Source organism: Peromyscus californicus, unplaced genomic scaffold (genome assembly GCF_007827085.1).
Source record: "Peromyscus californicus insignis strain IS unplaced genomic scaffold, ASM782708v3 Scaffold_12__1_contigs__length_115047231, whole genome shotgun sequence".
NCBI classification, from domain to species: domain Eukaryota; kingdom Metazoa; phylum Chordata; class Mammalia; order Rodentia; family Cricetidae; genus Peromyscus; species Peromyscus californicus.
Genome location: NW_026294413.1, coordinates 37,669,363 through 37,690,170, shown reverse-complemented (window position 1 = coordinate 37,690,170; position 20,808 = coordinate 37,669,363). Strand labels below are relative to the sequence as shown.

General features: G+C 39.7%; 1 protein-coding gene across 3 annotated transcripts in view; it reads right to left on the bottom strand.

The window, feature by feature from the left end:
• Diaph3 (diaphanous related formin 3) overlaps positions 1–20,808 on the bottom strand; it is a 502,378-nt gene that overhangs the window by 102,189 nt on the left and 379,381 nt on the right. For 2 of the 3 annotated variants that reach the window (XM_052732620.1, XM_052732622.1), the window contains 2 exons: positions 18,822–18,917; positions 18,222–18,284 (listed from right to left, as the gene is read on the bottom strand). In XM_052732620.1, coding sequence (XP_052588580.1) covers positions 18,222–18,284; positions 18,822–18,917 — 159 coding nt within the window. The remainder of the gene's footprint in view (positions 1–18,221; positions 18,285–18,821; positions 18,918–20,808) is intronic. The other variant, XM_052732621.1, reaches the window with a different exon arrangement.

Sequence of the window (20,808 nt, the reverse complement as noted above, 5' to 3'; positions counted from 1 at the left end):
GATGTATTGAAGACAGAGCTCATTTCTAGGAAATAGTCCAAGTTTCTACAAGGCAGTCCCTAGACTCACCGACTTCCATTACTTCACCCCATTACTCACCCCGAGCAGACTGTGTCTTTTATATTTAGACAAGGGGAAGAGAATTGAGATCAGTGGACGAAGAGAAAGTAGGTTAATAGAATGGAGAGTAGAAGGCCGTGTCCAGTTTCCCGTAAGAGAGCAGCAAACAGAAAGTCCAGTGTTTGAGAACCGATGAAAGCCTTGAGACTGATGAGAGAGGAAGTGCCTGCCAAAGGTCACAGTGTGGCAACAGGTCTGGCAGAGCTTGCCTTTGCTCTGTGCAGCTAGACCGGATCTCCCTAATGCTGGCCTCCAGTTATTTCTATTGTCTTATTCAAAAAGAAAAGAAAAAAAAAGGCACCCACATCTGCTAAGATGCCAAATCAATTTTAAATGCTTTTTCTTGATCATACCTTGTCCTTAGGATCTGAGGAGGACCAAGCTAAAGTTACGGAATAACACTTTGGATGAAATAAAACTATCATCATGGCTTACCAAACACCAATGTAAGAACTCCTGACAGCAGCTCCATGTTGAGCTGTAGTGAAAAGACCGCTAAGAGAACACTTCGGTTATTTTTCTATAGTTGTAGCCTTGAGGATGTACAGATTCCGAGTTACTGGCCTGTCGGGACTAAACACAAGATGGTAGTAACAGTTTCAATACTAACTCTAAACAGTATTTGCTAGCTCTTGCTTAAGTGTGGGTATGGTAGTAAAGGAGGATTATGCTTTTATTTGCATATCGTAATAGTATTTTTCTGCTGCATAAACGCTTTAATGGACAAAGTATGTACGTATTATTTAATAGGCCAAATCATTATATTTCAAGATAAAAAATTACCGGAAGTTTTTAACCTTAATATTGCTACATCAGGGCCAGGTGGTGGTGGCATACCTTTAATCCCAGCACTCAGGAGGCAGAGCCAGGTGGATCTCTGTGAGTTTGAGATCAACCTGGTCTACAGAGTGAGATCCAAGACAGGAACCAAAACTACACGGAGAAATCCTGTCTTGAAAAACAAAAAACAAAACAAACAAACAAACAAAAAAGATTGCCATATCAGGTAGCTGAGGAGTCAACGGGAGATGCCCTGTTGTCTTCTTAGCATTTTTAGTTTCTCCACTTTCCTGTTCCTCTAGAAACTGGGAAAAGGCAGCTCCTTTGACTAATTAACCCAAAGAGGTTTGACTAATAGAAGAAGATTGCAGGCATAATTACTTAAATGATCATGTACATAGCACTTAATGATCATTATCAGTTATTCTAATATTATTGCTAATAAATGGCAAAACTGTTTAAGCTAAATGCTGTCACTTCACACAAGTGCATCATGGCTAACAGCTATAATTCCTAATTTATTGGAATCCATGAGACATTGTGGCTTTCCTTAGTGCAAGTCGATGCTTGCTTCAATTTATAGACTTTTAAAAAGGAGACAATATTTAGTATTTATCCCTGATCTCGAGTATGTAACAAGCAGTCATGCTGGTATTCATCTCCAACCCACAGGTCCAGCTAACACCAGCTATATCTCTGGCTTTCAGGAGATCAATGTGATAGATGAAAAGTCACTTTTCCCCACAAAAGCATCAACAATTGTATAATCAACATCAATGTTTTAAATGCTAATTCCATTCCATTCTCTTGCTTACTAGGTTTCAGTGGATAGAGATTGCCATCAAGTTCTTATGTACTCCTGGAAGGCTACTTTTGCTCTGAAAGGCAGAACCGTAAAGTGGTACTTGAGTTTTCCCTAGGCTCGTTTCTATCATTTTCGCTTCTATTAAGAGTGACAAGAGAAAAAGGACTCAGAAGTGTGCTGCAAAATCAATGACCAGTGTTATCTATAGAATACACACAAAGGTTGGGAGACTATTTTATATGCAAAAGCATAGATAGAATTTGTCTTGAGCAAGAGACACTACCATTACTGCACTCTTATCATCCCTTGTCGTTCCTCAGGAATGCACTTTGAAGAGCAGTATAGCTTTTAGAATGAATACAAATAGTGATCTGAGGGCTAGAGCTGAAAGGAGGTCTCTTTAGGATTTCATAGATTACTGGGAAAGAGAAAACAAAGGGAAAAATAAGAGAAAACTATAATAGTGTCCATTAGGAAGAAGGGAGGCAGATACCTAATAAAAGAAATTGTGGGCAACTGTTTTATCCCTGCCTCTTCCCCTTGAGACAGGGTCTCATGTGGCCTAGGCTGCCTTTGAACCCATTATGCAGCTGAAGATGACCTTAGGTTTCTGATCCTCCTTCCTCTCCTGAGTGCTGGGATTACAAGTAGGCACCATCCTTATTTAATGTTAGGGATGGAACCCACAGGCTTCCTGCTTGCTAGGTAAGCACTCAACCAGCAGCAACAATCCAGCCTCCTAGTTACACATCAAAAGGGATAACCTTATTAGCTCAGTCCAGGGTCTCTCCAGATGGATGCTTACTGTATGGCTCTCTCCAGAGTGAACGGAGAGGGAGAAACTGGGACAAATCATCCAAGATGAAAGCAGCAGTATCTTCTACACTTTAACCTTGTTAATGACATAAATCATTCCTTGCTGAGTCACAGTGTCTATTCTTTCCATTGTTATATACTATTGTTTCCAAATAAAGTCAATATTATATGAGTTAAGTTTATGTTGTTATTCTATTTTCCTGGTGGCATTGTTGTGATTCCCAAGGGGAAAGTTAAGAGTTTATTACTCTCTTTTAAAAAGTTTTGTAGCCAATTGTGTTTGTGTATGCGTATGTGTGTGTGTGTGTGTGTGTGTGTGTGTGTGTGTGTGTGTGTGTGCGCATGTGTGGTGTTGTATGTGTGTGGAGTACGTATGCACAAGCACACATGCATATGGAAGCAAAAGTGTGCTATCAGGTGTATTTCTATAATTGCTCTCCATCTTCATTTTTTGAGACAGGGTCTCTCACTGAACCTCACTGAAGCTCAGTGAATCCACTATCCACTAGGCTGGTTGGCCAAGAGATACAGGAATCCATGTTTCCAAACTCTTCCTTTACCCTCACCCCCAGAGTTAGGAATACAGACTCAAGCCACTGCCCAGCCTTTTTACATGGTACTGGGGACTTAAATATGTCTTCATGCTTGTGCTCTGAGTCTTTTACATGCTATAATCTTTTAATTTTCAGGTATATATTTTTTCTATCAAATAGTTCACACTGCTTCTTGTATTTAAACAAGGTAAAGAAATATTTGTAGTAGAGAGAATTAGTTTTAATCTTGCTTATTAGTATACTTGTTCCATATACCACTACAAATGTGTTTAAAAATTAACATTGTCTTCTACTGATAAATGTGTTGGAAGAAGGATGACGTGTGAAGAAGGAAGAGAAACTGGCCTATTCAGATGCAGTGTATACGGTATGCTCAAACCCTTTGTTTCCCAGACAACTTACGGGGCACATAGTGTATTTTAATTTTAAGAGAGCTTAAGAAAAAGTAAAGTTGAAGGGGAAATCATATGCCAGGATCAATCCAATCACTTGGATCTAGTCCACCCTCCAAGCTGCATGTGGGAGCGACTTATTACCAGTGCGTCACAGCTGGAAGAGGTAGGAGGTAGTTGTGCTTGGAGGTGGACTTCTTGGGACATTTTAAGTTATCAGAGACATGTTTTTAAAGGTGACTGTGAGGCCATAGTCTTTTCTCTTTTGACAATGTGATCAGTTTGCTCTACCATGTATTCCTGCATGTGTCGGAACAAATCCAATACATGTTGACCAACAGATCATGGGGTGAGAGCCAAAATAAACCTTTTTTCTTTATAAATTATTTTAAGATTTTCTAGAGTAACAGAAAGGGGACTTAAAAAAAAAGAAAGAAAAGAAAACCAACCAACCAAACAACAACAACAAACCAACTGCACTATTTGAGATTTCAAATCACCAACTATTTGACTAACTGTCAAGAGTGATTCCCTGCTGTTCCTCAAGGCCAGGCTTGTCTTTCTAGACTTTCCAAAGTTCTCATAAATAACATTCAAACATACTTCTATTTTTAAAGAACTTACTATGTATCAGTCACCATTCAATAATGCTTGTTTTTTATACTGACAACAATCTTGAAAACTGGTTTCTGTTATCTTTGGCTACTTCCATTTAATGAAGGAAAATAAAGTACGTGAAATATCAAAGTCAAGCTAAACGTGTCCTAGAAGTAAGTACTTTAGCCCCAAGTGCCACTTTCTTGAAGAGCTCAGATGACGCAGTTGGCACATGCCTGGAAGAACCAGTATCCCACTCTAATGCCATGCACAGCAAGTGCAAAGCCATGCCATGCCAAAGCACACATTCACGTGTGATGCTCCAAAAGGTTTCAGTATTTCCCTAAATGATCACAAATTTGAAATAAAAATACCCTCTAAAATTGTAACGACTCTTGTGGGCTGGTGTGCTAAACCCTCTCCATCTGCTCACTGCCCACCAGAGCTCTGTATCATGTGTGGAGTTTGTCAGAGCCTTTAGGCCACTAAGGACAAGCTGCCCTTCGTTACAGGGTCTGAGAAGCACCTCGCCTACTTCTTTTCCCCTCAGCCTTCACAGAGAAGTCTTGCTACACAAACAGTCTTCTTCTTTCGCCACTGGACCATCCGTGCAAAAACTATTTTCTGTCTTCCTGATTGATTTTCTTTCACATTCCCTAGAGGTTACCCATCATCCTTCACAGCCCTTTCCTCCCACACTTCCAGGAAGAGATTTTTATATCCTAGTTTTCAGGGGAAATCAATATGATATGTGAGACCTCTGAACTCTCCTCTATAAACAGCTACTTCCACTTCTAGTGCAACATCCTGCCTTGTACTGTCCACGTCCTATCAGCCCTCAGGGCTAAGTCACTGGGTGCTTCACCCGCACTACTGAATCTCGACCTCTTACCTTCATAGCATCTTTCCTTCTCACTACAAAGACAGTACAATGAAGGCAACACTCTGCTGCATGAGGGGCAACTCTCATGACACACATACCTCTAATTCTAGCTATCAGTCTTTACCCACCTCCACTTCACTCAGATGAAAATCCCAAAGAGTGCATATGTACTCTTCTTCTGACCACCTAGGCTGCCTGGGTCTACTTGCCCCATCCTACCAGACCGACCTTTGTGCCCTTCTATACAGTCTGCCTACTGTTCATCCAGTCTTGCTGCTCTGACCTTTCTGGCTTTGGGAACTGCTCTTTCTCTTGGCTTCTATGGACAGGAATGGTAGATTCTGGGGAGAGTATTCCTTCTTCGGCTTCTCTCCTTACCTGTCACATCTAAGTGGCATTGATCCTGCACACCTTCCTGCCATTGGGGTTGGGGTCTGATGAAGCAATACTAATACCATAGTGTTAAACTCTAAACTCATTCAGCCAGCCTGCTCTATAGTCCCACTCTTCTAACAGTTCTTAAGTGTTTATCCTATGCAATTGGCCACAACTGTAGATCTGCCAGATACTTAACATATTTTTTTACTATGTCAATGAAAATTTAATTCTTCAATAGCAAATCAGTATAACAAAACAACTTCCTGTGCATTTTACATACAAAATTATCAGATCCGTAATTTGCTGTGTACGTGTTTCCTGAATATGGCCATTGTTTTAAACCAGAGCATCTGCAAACACTTCCATGGAAACCGTCTAAGATGGGTCTATTAATATTCCCTTTTATATGGGGTCATCAGGCCCTCACTGAGAGCTCCCTGCAGCCAGACAGCACCCTACCTCATGTGCATCTGGTCCTGAGGGACGTTAGAGAATACATGAGGTGGGAAGCTGGGCTGGGCTGGGCTGGGCTGGGGTGGTAGGAGCTGCCCATGAGTGACCTCACATGAGTAACCCCCCAAAAACCTCACTGTTTCAACAAGTTGAGTGTGGATGGATAGTTTTTTTGGTCTATGAATGCTCTATCTGGGGTAGACATTACATTTCTCTCTGTCTCCCCAGGAAAAGCAATGCAATAGTAATCAAACAAAATCAATAACTATTGTTTTGTGAGAAATTTGGTAAAAATCAATAGATCTTTTGTACCCATAGAGGGCAAAAATCCAAATTTAACAGGTAAATGAAAGTGGGGTTCAGAGATTCTCTAACATTTATTCATAGACTCCTAATAAACCACATTTCGAACCTCTATTACAAGAAAAAAAAAGTGATTCAGAATGGGCCAAAAATTTTTAAAAGATTATCATAATCATAGCTCACTATGGAATACAAACAGAAGAGACATGTTAATCATGACAACAATTTCAGGGAAGTCAAGGACATTATTTTCCTTATACAATAGTTGCTCATTTTCTTTTCACTCAATTTAGTCCAGGCTTTAGTATACATTTGTGAATACTCATTACTCGAGACACATTTGCTGTTTCCTGCATAAAGGGCCTCTGAAAACAATTTGAAATCTTCACTACTTGAGAGTTTTCCAGGCTGCTCATGCTGAAGAGTCTGCCTGATAATGACTATGACAAAAGGTTGTCCTGCCCTGACTGTAAAATTAGAAAAGAAAGGCCTTTGCTGTCTACCCACAGGGCATCCTTACTTCGGCAGGAGCTCAGCTGCTGCGATTCTTCTTCTGCTTGACTACAGAGTAAATACAAGAGACCGATATTTGAATAAAATGGGAAAAACACCCAAATTGGTTAATGTTCCTGGCCTTAAAAAAAAAAAAGGCCCTTAAAATATCTAATTTTTTGACAGTTACAAGTAACATTTAATTCTGCTTGAAAGCCCAAGCATAAAGGTGTCAGAAACAATTAGTATTTTAATAGCTCCCTTTCTTAGGTTATTAGGCAGGCACAAGTTCATCAGCAAGAGAACAAAAAATTTTCTCAACCAAATAAGTCAGCAACAGTTAGAGAAATCCTACTATTTCACTACATTGTTCCTTACGCTCTTTCTACATTAACTAGGAAACATTTACAAGAAATAGAAATGGGTGCTGTCAACATTTACCACTGTGATGAAGTTCTCTTGACAGAGACTGTTTTCCCGTTGGGCTCCTTGCTTTTAAAGAAGCTGTGAGGTAGTCAGCACTCAGTAGACACCCCTGAAACCTTTGCATTTCCTAATTCTACCCCAGGCCATGGTCTTGTTGCTGAGGGAAAAGAAAGGTAGAGAAATAAGGGGACCCAGGACTGTTTGGATTGGGGTTAAGGGTGGCTGTAGATAGAAGTCTTTGATGCACAGACACAAAACCTGACTTGTATGTCTCCCTTAGAGCTATTTTGCAGAGAAATATGCTAATTCAAAGATATTTAACTGGCTCCACATTTAATTCTGACTTCAAATCTTGAAGAGTGGCGGAGCAGCTGTGCCTAGAGGCAATACAATCTTATTTCTATAAAAATCTCTCAAAGCTCCATATATAAGTGGGAGTGTAAAAATAGATAATCAAATCCAAATTAAGGCTATTAAGAACTGATTTACTGTAAAGATAATATAGCAAAATTTTGTTTAGGTTATGGATGTTCACTAAAAATGTGTAATACTTGTTTGCCTAAAATTTTGATTATGTTTTATCTTATTTTGTCACAGTTAAATAGTTTTATCATTAGGGTTTTTAATTGCATATAGTTTGTAAAAATCTTTACTGATTACTCTATATCCATTTAACTTGGGGGAAAAAAATCCTACTGTACTCCTTAATGAAAAGAGAAACCATCTAAGGAGGATGCAATCAAACTGCAGCAGATGCGCCATGAGGGAGTGACTCAACAATTCCTACTTGTATCCTCTGCCACAAAAGGCTGATTGCGCACATCAGAAGAAAAATACCCAAGGAGAACAGGAGCCATCACACTTGGAAAAGCACTAGCAACCCAGGAGTGTGTCGTAGGTTACAGAGAAAACAAGAGGTTAAGAAAAGAGAGCAAGCTCCTCGAGTCCTGACAACTCTTACAACCTTCAAGTTGTCCCTGACCAAGTTCTCCAGCTACTACAGGCTCCTCCTCCTAGTATGTTTCTTCTGCCATTCTCTCTCAGTTCCTCATCCTCCACTGAGTCCATTTCTCAAGTGTTTCTTCTTTTGTTCTAAAGATTCATCATTAGACAACTCCTTTGCTTATATAAGATAAGCCCTTCTCTGGGACCGACTCTTGACAGACAGTGTTCTTTCTTTCTATCTTAGAATACCCAGTGGCACGTCCCCCTCTCCTGCAGCAGTTCACATGGTCACTTAAAGTACCTTCTGAATGTTTCCCTTTGGCTTGTACTTGTCCCTTCACTTCTGTACTTATTACTCAAATATCAAATTAGTCCAAATTCCTTGGCCTGGCAACAAATTCTCAATGTTATTTTTCTCTACGTGATCCTTTACTTTTAACCAACCAGATGATTCATGAACCCTTAATTGAGATTGTAAGATATTCATTAAAAAATGCTCTTTAACTTTTGTTACATTGAACTAAAAGAGTGACGGTATTCTCTCTAGGTTGGGACTTAATGGCTTGTTCCCATCAGCAGATACACTCTTTCCTTCATTTTAATGGTATACATTCACGAGTACATTAGGGAAAAGGTTTAGAAGGGCCCCTGAGCCTCTCAGAAAATACTATATTCTACCTTCCACATCTGATCCAACAGTCTTCTAAGTATAGACTAGTGGTGATCAAATACCTCCTTTTGATGACAAATAATATTTAAGGGAGGAGATGAGAAGAGCTAATTGTACTCACAGTGAGAGCATTAGCACTTGGCATATTAAATTTCACTTATGTAGGTGGCATTCAGACACTTGATTATGCTCCTAAGCATGCATTAGTTGTTCCATAACCTAAACACAACCAGGTCTGTTCACTCAACACGTTCTTTCTTAACATCTATGCTCTGACCATCAATCCACCTAAGTACTAGACTATGAGAGAAAACAACACAGGCATCCTGCTGATGGCCCTGCCTCCACTCTACGGAACTTATGGAAGAAAGATACTGAAAAGAACGCTGTAAGAACCGTGTTGTCATCCTACAGGAAGGTGGGATGCTAACAGAAACCACAGCTTCTCAGGTTCTTGAGGGGCTCAGAAAGGCCCTGCTGAGAAGGTACTGCTGCTAGGGTGCATCTCTGCTATTCAGGCTCTGCATTTATTTCTGTTTACACTTTGACCATACCTGAAAACTGAAGCCAAGTCTGGGTTAGTTTTTAGACATTCTGATCTTGTCAAAAATTTGCATATGCACTGCTGTATGTTCTGTATGGCAAATGTGTTGCTGATTGGTCAATAAATAAAACACTGATTGGCCATTGGCTAGGCAGGAAGTATAGGCGGGACAAGGAGGAGAATAAAGCTGGGAAGTGGAAGTGGCAGAGAGACACTGCCAGCCGCCATGATGAGAAACAGCATGTGAAGATGCCGGTAAGCCATGAGCCATGTGGCCAGGTATAGATTTATAGAGATGGATTAATTTGAGCTGTAGGAACAGTTAGCAAGAAGCCTGCCACGGCCATACAGTTTGTAACCAATATAAGTCTCTGTGTTTACTTGGTCGGGTCTGAGAGGCTGTGAGACTGGCAGGTGAGAGAGATTTGTCCTGACTGTGGGCCAGGCAGGAAAACTCTAGCAACAATGCACCCTAGCACTTAGCAAATGAATAGAAATTACTACTGGTCTATCTCTGAACTAGATCATACATTGTGGTAAGTAAGGTGTTTCTGCGTGCTCTCTCTCTCTGTCTGTTAGGGTATAGAGCGAGCTGCCCTGACCCTGAACTTCCATACTTCCTTAGCCTCTTGAGTGTTAGCTGGTTAGTTTTTATTGTCAACTTCATACGAGAGAGTCATCTGGTACGAGGGAGCCTCAAAACAGAAACTGCATCAATCAGTTCAATCTGTAGGCAAGTCTATAGAGGTATTTTCATAGTTAATGAATGATTGATATAGGAGGGCCCAATCCACTACAGGCAGTACCTCTCATGGGCAGGTTGTGTTGTAAAAGCAACCTGTGCAAGCCATGGAAGGCAAGCTAGTAAGCAGTGTTCATCCACGGCTGCTACTTCAGTGCCCGCCTCCAGGTTCTCTCCTTGTATCCCTGCCCTTACTTTTCTACATGATGGACTGCAAACTGGAAGTTGATCCAACCCTCCCCCAAACTAAACTTGCCTTAGGCCACAGTTTTCATCACAGTGATAGAAAAGGAAACCAATACAGAAGTTGGTACCAGAGAGTAGGCAATTACTGTTACAAATTTGACCTTGTCGTTTTGAGAGGATTGTGTAAGGAGTCAGAACTTCGGGCTGGAAAAGTTGCTGAGTGCTCAGCACTCAGTGGGTTGTTCTGCAGGAGTTTGGAAGAATACTGACAGAAATGTAGATGGAGGCCTGGCTTTTGAAGTTTCAGAGTCTCCTAAAAACTCTATAGGAGCCACTCATGTGATATTTTTAACTAGGAATTTGTGACTTCTGGTCAGTTTGTGTTGAATAAACATTTGTGACTTACCAGAAACCAGTCCACTGATGTGAAACTTTTGCTTTACTGCAACAATTGATGCTGTTTGTTGGTGCTGAATGAGTTCTTAAAATGTTTACATCTTTTAAAGACTGTGCGACTTTTAAAATCTTTTATATTATAATATTAACAAGAGTTCCTGGGGATAAATAAGAAAGGAAACATTATGGGTTACTAGGATATATGTGAGTGTCAAGTTGACGAGGGGTCAAATTGCACTGGTTAGCTTTTTGTCAGCTTGGCATAAGCTACAGTCATCTTGGAAAAGAGAACCTTAAATGAAGGAATTAGACTGGCCTGTGGGCATGACTGTAGGGGCATTTTCCTTCCTAAGTATTGATGTGGGGGACCCAGCCCACTATGGGTGGTGCCACAGCTGGGTAGGTGGTCCTGAGTTATATAGAAAGTAGGCTGAGCAAGCTATGGAGAGCAAGTCAATAAGCAGCTTTTCTTCATGGCCCCGACTTCTGTTTCTGACTCTGAGTTCTTGCCTTTACTTCCTGTCCAAACTTCCATTTGTGTTGGACTATAAGCTATAAGAAGAAATAAATCCTTTCCTTTCCAAGTTGCTTTTCCTCATGGTGTTTACTATAGCAATAGAAAGCAATCCCAGACAGTGCTGGAATTACAGGTGTGTACCCATACCACTATGCCAACATTTAAATGTCAGCCATCTATTGCATCAGACCTGCCCCACTGCAACCACAACCTCAATGCCTTGCACATACTATAAAGCACTCTACCAGTGACTGAGCTACAGCCATGGCCCTAGTGTATCTAACCAAAGTGCCCAGGGAACACTTATTATAGTTTGTTGAATAAATAGTGGGTTATCAAGGAAAAATAATTCAATTTCAGCCTAGGATTTCAAAGCCAAAGTAAAAGAAAAGAGAACAGTGAAAGATGTCACCCAAATACTTTTAGTAGACATCTGCACAGGATAAGGGATAGATAGTTGGCTATATGTAAGATTTCACTGCTTCTGATGGCCACTGGAGACAGAATCCTTTATTATCAGGGTGTCAAATGTATACCAAGGTATTTTAGTACAAAAGTCCAAAGGATATATAATTTTTTAAAAATTCTGAAATAAGAGATGCTCTATGCATATAAACTACAACGTTTGGAATTATAACTATAGTTTTAAAATGACATTAATAATATATGGTTAATAAAAGATATGATGACAAAAGTTTAAAATAGCAGCTAATAAGATTAAATTTATAGTTTGATACATATGTGTGTGTATTAGTCAGGGTTTTCAGAGTAATAGAACTTATAGAATGAATCTCTCTCTATATATAGAATGGATTTATTAGAATGACGTACAGGCTGCAGTCCAGCTAATCCAACAATGGCTGGCTGTGAATGAAAAGTCCAAGAATCCAGTAGGTGCTCAGTCCACAAGTCTAGCTGTCTCAGCTGGTTTCCAGTAGACGCTGGAATCCTGCAGAAGTAGGCTCTAATGCCAGTGAAGGGATGGACTTGCTAGCAAAGTGAGGGCAAGCAGGCAAAGAACAAAAGCTTCCTTCTTCCATGTCCTTATATAGGCTTCCAGGACAAAGTGTGGCCCAGATTAGATCTGGACTAAAGGTGTGTCTTCTTCCCTTAAGATCCAGATTAGAAGTGGATCTTCCTTCTTCAAATTAAGCAAAACCCCCTCACAGGTGTATTCTCCATTTCTGGGTTTTAGTTAACAGATGTAGTCAAATTCTTAACCAAGAATAGCCATCACAAGTCTACCCCTTGTCAACTGACACACAATCATACACCTGGATGTTGTGATTAATTTCCCAATGAAAACAATAACCAAATCATAATAATGCTTAAAGAGGATATAAACATGCCACATATAATCACAAGCTCATTATATATTTAACCAGGTCAATAATTATGCCTGATATAACTATCCCTTGTAAAACTGCAAACACATTATGAATTTAGAATAGGTGGCAATGTTCAGGAGATATTCTTTTAGTATCGCAAACTTAAATATGATTGCTGTGGGATAATGTCCTTGTATATTGGTTTAATAAAACACTGATTGGCCAGTAGCTAGGCAGGAAGTATAGGTGGGGCAAGCAGACTAAAGGAATGCTGGGAAAAGGAAGAGCAGAGTCAGGAGTCGCCAGCCAGACACAGAGAAAGCAAGATGTGAAAGCAGAACTGAAAAAAGGTACCAAGCCACATGGCTAAACATAGATAAAAATTATGGGTTAATTTAAGTGTAAGAGATCATCAGTAATAAGCCTGAGCTAATGGCCAAGCAGTTAAAATTAATACAAGCATCTGAGTGATTATTTTATAAAAGGTTGAGGGACTGACTGTGGGTGAGAGATTTGCCCTGACCATGGGTCAGGTGGGACACAGGAAAGCTTGCAGCTACATATGATAACCATTGATATTCTCTTAATTGTTATTACATCACACAATAAGGAAATGCAGAAAGAAAATACAAGTATCTGTACAAATGTATTAACAAAATATGACAGAAACACTCATGTCAATTATAATCCTCTTTTCTGCGAATGTCATGTGGCATTAGCTGGTACTTATAACAACCTTCCTCTCCTATCCATCCTGTATTTTTTCTACCTTTGGCAAGCACCTCAGCAGGTCTTTGCCCATACCTTCATTTTTGAAGGGTCTGTGCCCCTTGTCATCCTGTCTGAATTAGGCTGTTTTGGTTCCCATTGACTTTAATCACAGGACACGGTAGCATCAAGAGATGCCTCAAAGGATCTCTTACACTTCAGACATAATCTTTCTTACCTCCATTATGGAGAAGCAATCAAATTTCCACAGGGTGATTTATATCTATCACCCCTCCAAACACTGTTATTCTGTTCTTAGCCTGTTGTTTTATCAGCTCTAGAAACCCAAAGGGTTAAGGGGAAAGTTTGAGCTTCCAGTTCAATGGAATGTTGGTTGTGGCTCTGGGCAGGAGCAATACCCTCTCTGGAACACAAATTTATAGGCCAGTAGAACTTATGGTCACAGGAACACAAGGTAAAAATTTTCCTAGTAGGTCACTAGGGGTGATGATGAGTAGAACTGTTCTCTTTTCCACCCCTTGAATCTTGGACCTGTGGATCTTGGCTATGGGAAAAACTGTAACTTATATTGGACTCTGAGTCAAAGCATATACCGCCTTCTGGAGGATCCTGCCCCAGCCCTCCAGGCTGCTAATTGGAATTGGTACTGTAACTGTGTCTTCAGAAGGCCATTCTGCCTTTCTATCAGGCCAGCTGCTTCAGGATGGTGGGGAACATGGTAAGACCAGTGGATCCCATGATCGTGGGCCTACTGCCACACTTCCCTGGCTATGAATTGGGTTCCTTGGTCACAAGCAATACTGTGTGGAATACCATGATGGTAGATAAAGCAGTCTAAGTTCATGGATAGTGGTTTTGGCAGAAGCATTATGTGCAGGAAAGGCAAATCCATAACCGGAATAAATATTTACTCCAGTAAGGACAAAGTGCTGTCTTTTCCATGGAGGAAGTGGTCCTATGTAGTCAGCCTGCCACAAAGTCACTGGCTGGTTACCCAAGGAATGGTGCCATCCATATCTGTGGCTCCTGTTCGCTCAGCAGCAGCTGTAGCCAGTTCAGCCTTGGTGAGTGGAAGTCCATGTTGTTGAGTGCATGCATAACCTGAATCTCTGCCACCATGGCCACTTTTTTCATGGGCCCACTGGGCAATGACAAGATTGGCTGGGGAAAGAGGCTGACTATACATGACAGGGTCATCCTATCTACTGGATTACTGAACTTTTCCTCAGCTGAAGACACCTTTTGATGAGCATTGATATGGGACACAAGTATCTTCCCATCCTTTGACAATTTGGAGAGATCTATCCTACTTCTTCCCCAGATGTCTTTCTCATTAATTTTTGAATCAAATCCATTCCTTCACTGGCTATAGGGCCTACTTCTTTAGGATTCCAGCATATACTGAAAGCCACCTGAGACATCTAGACTTGTGGACTGAGCAACTACTGGATTCTTGGACTTTGCCTTCACAGCCATTGTTGGATTAACTGTACTGCAGCCTGTAAGTCATTCTAATAAATTTCATATATATATTCATTTTATAAGCTCTGTTACTCTAGAGAACCCTGATTAACACTATGCATATAAAGATAAATCTCCAAGGTCTGTAACTATAGCTATGGTTTTAAGAAGATATTAACAATAAATGGCCAATAAAAGATATGAAGACAAAAATTTAAAACACCAGCTAATAAGACTAAATTTGTGGCTTGGTACTTATGTGTATACATATGTATTTGTGGTTTGATACATATGTATGCATACATAGAGAGACATACACATGGCACACACATATGTATACTTTAAGTATGTTTATATATATGTAACCACATCTTGTATGATACTTCTAAATAGCATCTGTTTGTTAAAACTAATGTAGATATTTCCATAGCGGTTTTATTAAAAGAAATAAAAAGTGGCCATCATTCCTGAAGAATGCTTTTGTAAAGCCAAAGACTAGCCAAACAGTGCTATCTAGTGGTTACAAGTGTGAATAAGAGGCAAAGCACACCAGAGGCTGCAGAACCTCCCAGAGAAGGAATCTAAGTAACTCTATATTCGGCCACAGGAGAAAACAGGTGCACGAGAAGACATCAGGTCCTACAGGGAAGGGATCATAGCTCCTTCAAAGGTGGTATGGAAAACAGACTAGGAACTTGGACTCTGACGTCACAGAGAAAAGATCCAATTTTGGCAGAATGTCTTTAAGGAGGCTACTAGAAGTGTTTCATGTTTGATTAGGAAACAGGAATGTTGAGAAGTAAACAGAATACTTAGAAAGCATTCTGGCTACAGTAAGTTACTGGCTAGAGAGCCAGTGACTCAGGTAATGTTTATTCTGTATTATTTATTATAATGTGAATAGGCTACAAAACTTAAAATAATTACAAAAAATCTTATAAATAAAAAATAAGTTATGAAGTCAACATCAACAAATATACTTGCATAGATGTAAATATCTGGCATTAGTACAAAGCATATAGAAACAAATTAAAAAGTTAAATAGATTCAATGTTGCATTGCAATCACAGTTCAGTTGTAGTATTAATATTTTTAATGAAAACAAAGTACATTTTGGAAAGAATAGAGTTAACTCTAAAATACCATCTTCTACAAATCTTCCCAATCCTTTAGAAGTGAAAAGACTTAAGTATACCTGGACTTTTCAATATCTAGTCTAAAAAGTTTTATGCTTATGCATATTATTGTCAAAGATAAGCTTGGTCATTTAGATTTATTTCACTTGGTCAGAAATGTGAAGGGGAAACAATAAATGTCAATATAAAATTACTAGAGATAATTTAATTGATTACATTAATACTAGAAAAAAGAATTTTTGATTGTTGTGGTATATTTCTTTTGGCTGCTATATAATTTCCTAGCTTAATTGTCATAATAGCCCAAGCATTAAGATAGTACATATTAGCGTTGTAAGAATGCAGTGTTCAGCAGCTTTTCTATAATGAACAGAAATACTACAGTTTATAAGCAATCACAGCCAAGTCATTATACCCCAGACATTTATTAACATTACAGTCACAGAAGGACTGAGTTCCCCAAGGCTGGTATACAAAGTTACCTTACATAGCTTTTGCCTTCATAGCATCTGAAATACGTATTTTAAATGATCCTTACGATGCTCTCGTAGTAACTGTCATAGTAAAGTAATCACTGTGTTGCGTGGTTGGTTTTTTCCTTTTCCTTTTTCATGATTTACAATGGGGGCTGAGTTGTAACTACAAAAGTTACGCAGCAGCCAATGGAGATATGTCATTCTTTTTTCTAATATAATCAGTTAAATTGTCTTAGTGGTTTTATATTGAGATTTACTGTTTGCTCTTCATGTTTCTCACCAAGTAGAAATAAATTCAAGTGACCAAACTTGTTTTTAAGAATAATGTGCATTGCCGGGCGGTGGTGGCGCACGCCTTTAATTCCAGCACTCGGGAGGCAGAGCCAGGCGGATCTCTGTGAGTTCGAGGCCAGCCTGGGCTACGAAGTGAGTTCCAGGACAGGTGCAAAGCTACACAGAGAAACCCTGTCTCAAAAAACAAACAAACAAACAAAAAACAAACAAACAAACAAAAAAGAATAATGTGCATAAACACACACCTTTTATTAGTTAAAAATGCTAAAGTCGCCGGGCGGTGGTGGCGCACGCCTTTAATCCCAGCACTCGGGAGGCAGAGCCAGGCGGATCTCTGTGAGTTCGAGGCCAGCCTGGGCTACCAAGTGAGTTCCAGGAAAGGCGCAAAGCTACACAGAGAAACCCTGTCTCGAAAAACCAAAAAAAAAAAAAAAAAAAAAATGCTAAAGTCCCTACACATAATCAAAGAAAGAAGTGTGGGAGGAGCTGGAGAATTTAATTATGGCCACAGGGCTGTCAGTAGCTCTGTCTTCCTGAGATGTTTTCAGCCTCTGTGGATTTGCATTCACTTCTCTGCTAAAGAAAATATCTCTAAAGTTCAAGTTGTTACTATTCTCTAGACTTTCATCTATAATTCTATAATCCATGGTGGTGTAAAATCATAAGCTAAGACTTGGAATTACTTAATACTCATAATGAACATCACTTCTTCCATTTTTTTTTTTTTTTTTTTTTGCCATTGTTAGAACAGGTAAAGGCAAATCAAAAGCCAAAGCATACTTTAAAAAGTTGAAAGATCTTTTTAAAAATACTGTTACAGATTTCATCTTTCTGGTTATTTCTTCAGCATTTACTAAAAATACTATGAATAAATACTAGGCAATCATCAAATTCCCGTGTTCTCTTACATTACTTCATTAACTATGTTAGATTACCTAGAAGCATGGCATACACTCCCTCAGTCACATCTTAGTACTTATAGAAACTCCCAAGAGCTTCAAATAAAATTCATCAGGTAGGTTTTCTGTCAAATCCAGCAAACTGTGATGACAAGCTTACTGTGAGCCAATGGGACTCTCAAAAGATCGACATGCTTCTGACGACAGAAGGTAAGCAGATCCAGTAACAGAGAACTCAAAAGAACAGAGATCGAAGGAGTAAGAGCCAATCCGTGTCAGGTGGACTCCTGGGGGAGGCCAGCACAAATGCAGGTGAGTAGATGACACGTGAACGGGATCTTTTCAAGGATTCAAGTCTTTGATAAATATCAGATATGAAGAGGATTCACTTCAATTTGGTAATTGTGGCATCCTTCCATTGTAACAGTATAAGCAGCTCACCAGTATTTATGGTTTCTCCAAAATGAGAGCTGAAGTGTCTGTAACTGTACTGACAAATAAGGCAGGGAAAATGGATACAGGTTTCAATACTTACCACGCGCCTGCCTTGATGTACAATGAATCCACTACTTAAAAGTAGCTACCAGGAAATCACATTGCTTTGAAATGGTGCACGGGATGACACCGATCAGAAACGTGCAAATGTAACTTCAAACAACACTACTAACAAAACATTTCCTTGCAACCTAATTAGAAAAACTGAAGAAACAACTCAAGGCAATAATGTAGGACTGAAAAGTGGAGCCCCCCATCTCAGAGCAAAGACACACATCTACACAGTTTTACTATCTTACATATACTGGGACCTGAGAACTTCAGTAGCAGCACAGTAAAAACTACAGACCAACAGGATAAAAGCAGATAAGAATAACATGCAATTTATGCATAAAGTTTATTACCATGGTTACAAACTTTGAGAACAGGCCTCTGAGACATTGGACTGAGACTCTGCCGAATATCTGCTGAGAGAGAGAGAGAGAGAGAGAGAGAGAGAGAGAGAGAGAGAGAGAGAGAGAGAGAGAGAGAGAGAGAGAGAGAGAGATTGAGATTTAATATAGAGGTATGTTCAACTTAAGAAGTAAAAGAGCATTACATGATTATTCCAAGCTTAGGTATTCTTCGAGACAATGCAATGTTTCAATGCCCTGAACTGAACCACCTGGAGCAGCAATGCTCTGACTTTTCCTCCCAGTTTAACTGTGCTACAGCAAACTCTCCTGGGACAATGTCCATATGGTTCTTTAGATGAGACCTGTCACACTAATCAGGATTTGCTAGGATCAGTGCATTGATTTGTTAATGTGTTACTGACACCAGCCAACTGGAATGCATCTCTCTGTGACATCTGTCTCTGTAAGGGATTAAGCAAACTTCAGAAACTTAGAAACAACTGTGGCCCACAGCACTGTATTTGTGACATATGACTTTAAAAAGAATTAGGGAGAAAAACTGCTCTTCCCTGTGACCGTTCCCTAGAAAGAAACAAGTACAGAATTCACCTTTCGGCTTCGGTGTCCTTTTTCTTCTGTCGCGGAAGGCAGCCCCTGACTGCAAGGCCTCCAGCAGACTATCCATCACTCCTGTCTCGTCACCCTCTGTGAAAAGAGATACAGGGAATTCCATCAGCCCTCAGGGTTACCAAAGCAACGTCAAAACACACATGCAGACCGGCGATGGTAATGGTAGAGAGGAAAAGGACAGAATACCAGGAGGAAGTCAGGTATTTCAAAACAAGAAAGGCTCCAACTCTGTCATAAATCAACCATTTTTTAATAAAATTCATCTCACAGTGCTTGTGCTGCTGTCCACTAAAGAGGACCAGGCTTCACAGATGCAGTGTTGAGCACTGCTTTCATAGACCAGTGGTACAGTGAGTTTAAATGGAATGTGGTTCTGGTCAGATTGGTGTCCTGGGTTATCATAAATCATATTTCCTCTTGTAGAAATGAGTTATTTTTTAAGCATCAGACTAGATTCTAAAAGCGACCAGGTGTGCTGCAGTGCCTCTACTGTACAGAAGCTGTGTCTGCCAAAACTTACTGTAGAAGATGAGATTTTCATGTGCGCCTCTGTGAACGTGCATCTGGGGTGTGTGTGTGTGTACGTACGTACGTACATACGTACGTACATACATACATGTATCTGGACAACTGTCCCCTGATTTGAGGTGACACATAATGATCACAACAAACTTTTATAGAATTTGTGAAAGTTATCTTTTACAGTTAAGATGTTAAACCCAGGGAGGCTTTTAAAAATCTAAAGGACCGTGTTCTTCATATTATTAAAGTTGATATTCTGTATATAATTAACAAAGAATTTAGGTTCAGTGCCAATTCTGTTTAAAAAGGCAGACTATCTCAGCATATCCATAGGTATTTAGAGTTACCCATGTCGAATATTACTGAAAACAGGAAGGAGAAGATGCTTCAAAGGAAGCTACTTGTCATTCTCTGCCTCAAGGAACACTAAGGACTCATTTGTCCCTGAAAAAGAGGTTATTTGCTCACTTTCTCTGCTGAACTGTGTGCCTAGTGTAAGAGCACATCGAAAATAAAGGAAACTATTTTCCTAAGAATTTTTTTACACTTTTCCCCCTTCTGGAGACAAAATCTCTTTATGGAGAACTGTTGACACGTGAGTGTGGGAGAGTACCCAAACCACACTCATTTACAGTTTATAAACAGATACATACATATAAATATGTATCAGCTGCTTTTCCATCTGTTTCTACTTCACATTTTTAGAAGAGAACTAAACCTGGGAGGTGTTATCAGAAATGGTGGGGGAGAAGCTGAGTATTTGGAGGTTGTCGATTTACACATAAATTTAATTCTAAAGCATTTCAATGTCTACTTTAAAGTATATTAAATATGTCAATTAAATAATTATCTACCTAATCTTTAAAAATTTACACTCACATTTAACTATATTTTTTCTAAACATAAATTCATATATTATTAAACATTTAAGGTAGTAAAAGTAAACATTTAAATAAAAGATTTTTTTTTTTTTTTGCTTATGTTTGCTTGCAAAAAAAGAGCAGGGAAGAGAAAAATAGAAAATTGGTTTAGGGGAAGGGAAAATGAGGAGAAAATTAAATATAAAACGGTGTTTGTTTTGCTCCTGGATTGTGAACAGTTATAGCGCGGCCTGAATACTCCTAGGTGCTAGATACACTCGGTCAATGCTAAGTTATGGTGGGCGCTGCTTGCAGTATGGCCAGTTAGGCTGATCCTGCCGGTCCCTGTGGACAGATGCTGACATGTTTAGGCTCCTGAGGTGACTCACCCAACACTGCAGTCTCTGTTTCACAACTGTGAACATGCAGCTTTCTCTCTATCAAGTGTCTTTCCCACTTTCTTTCCCAAGCTTGTTCCTACCACTTCTTCAAGACAGAAACGGAGACTATCTGAGAGCACGCCCTATTCCATGTGCGCTAGCTCAGTGCATATGGCACACATCACAACACGGCCTTTCGAAAGT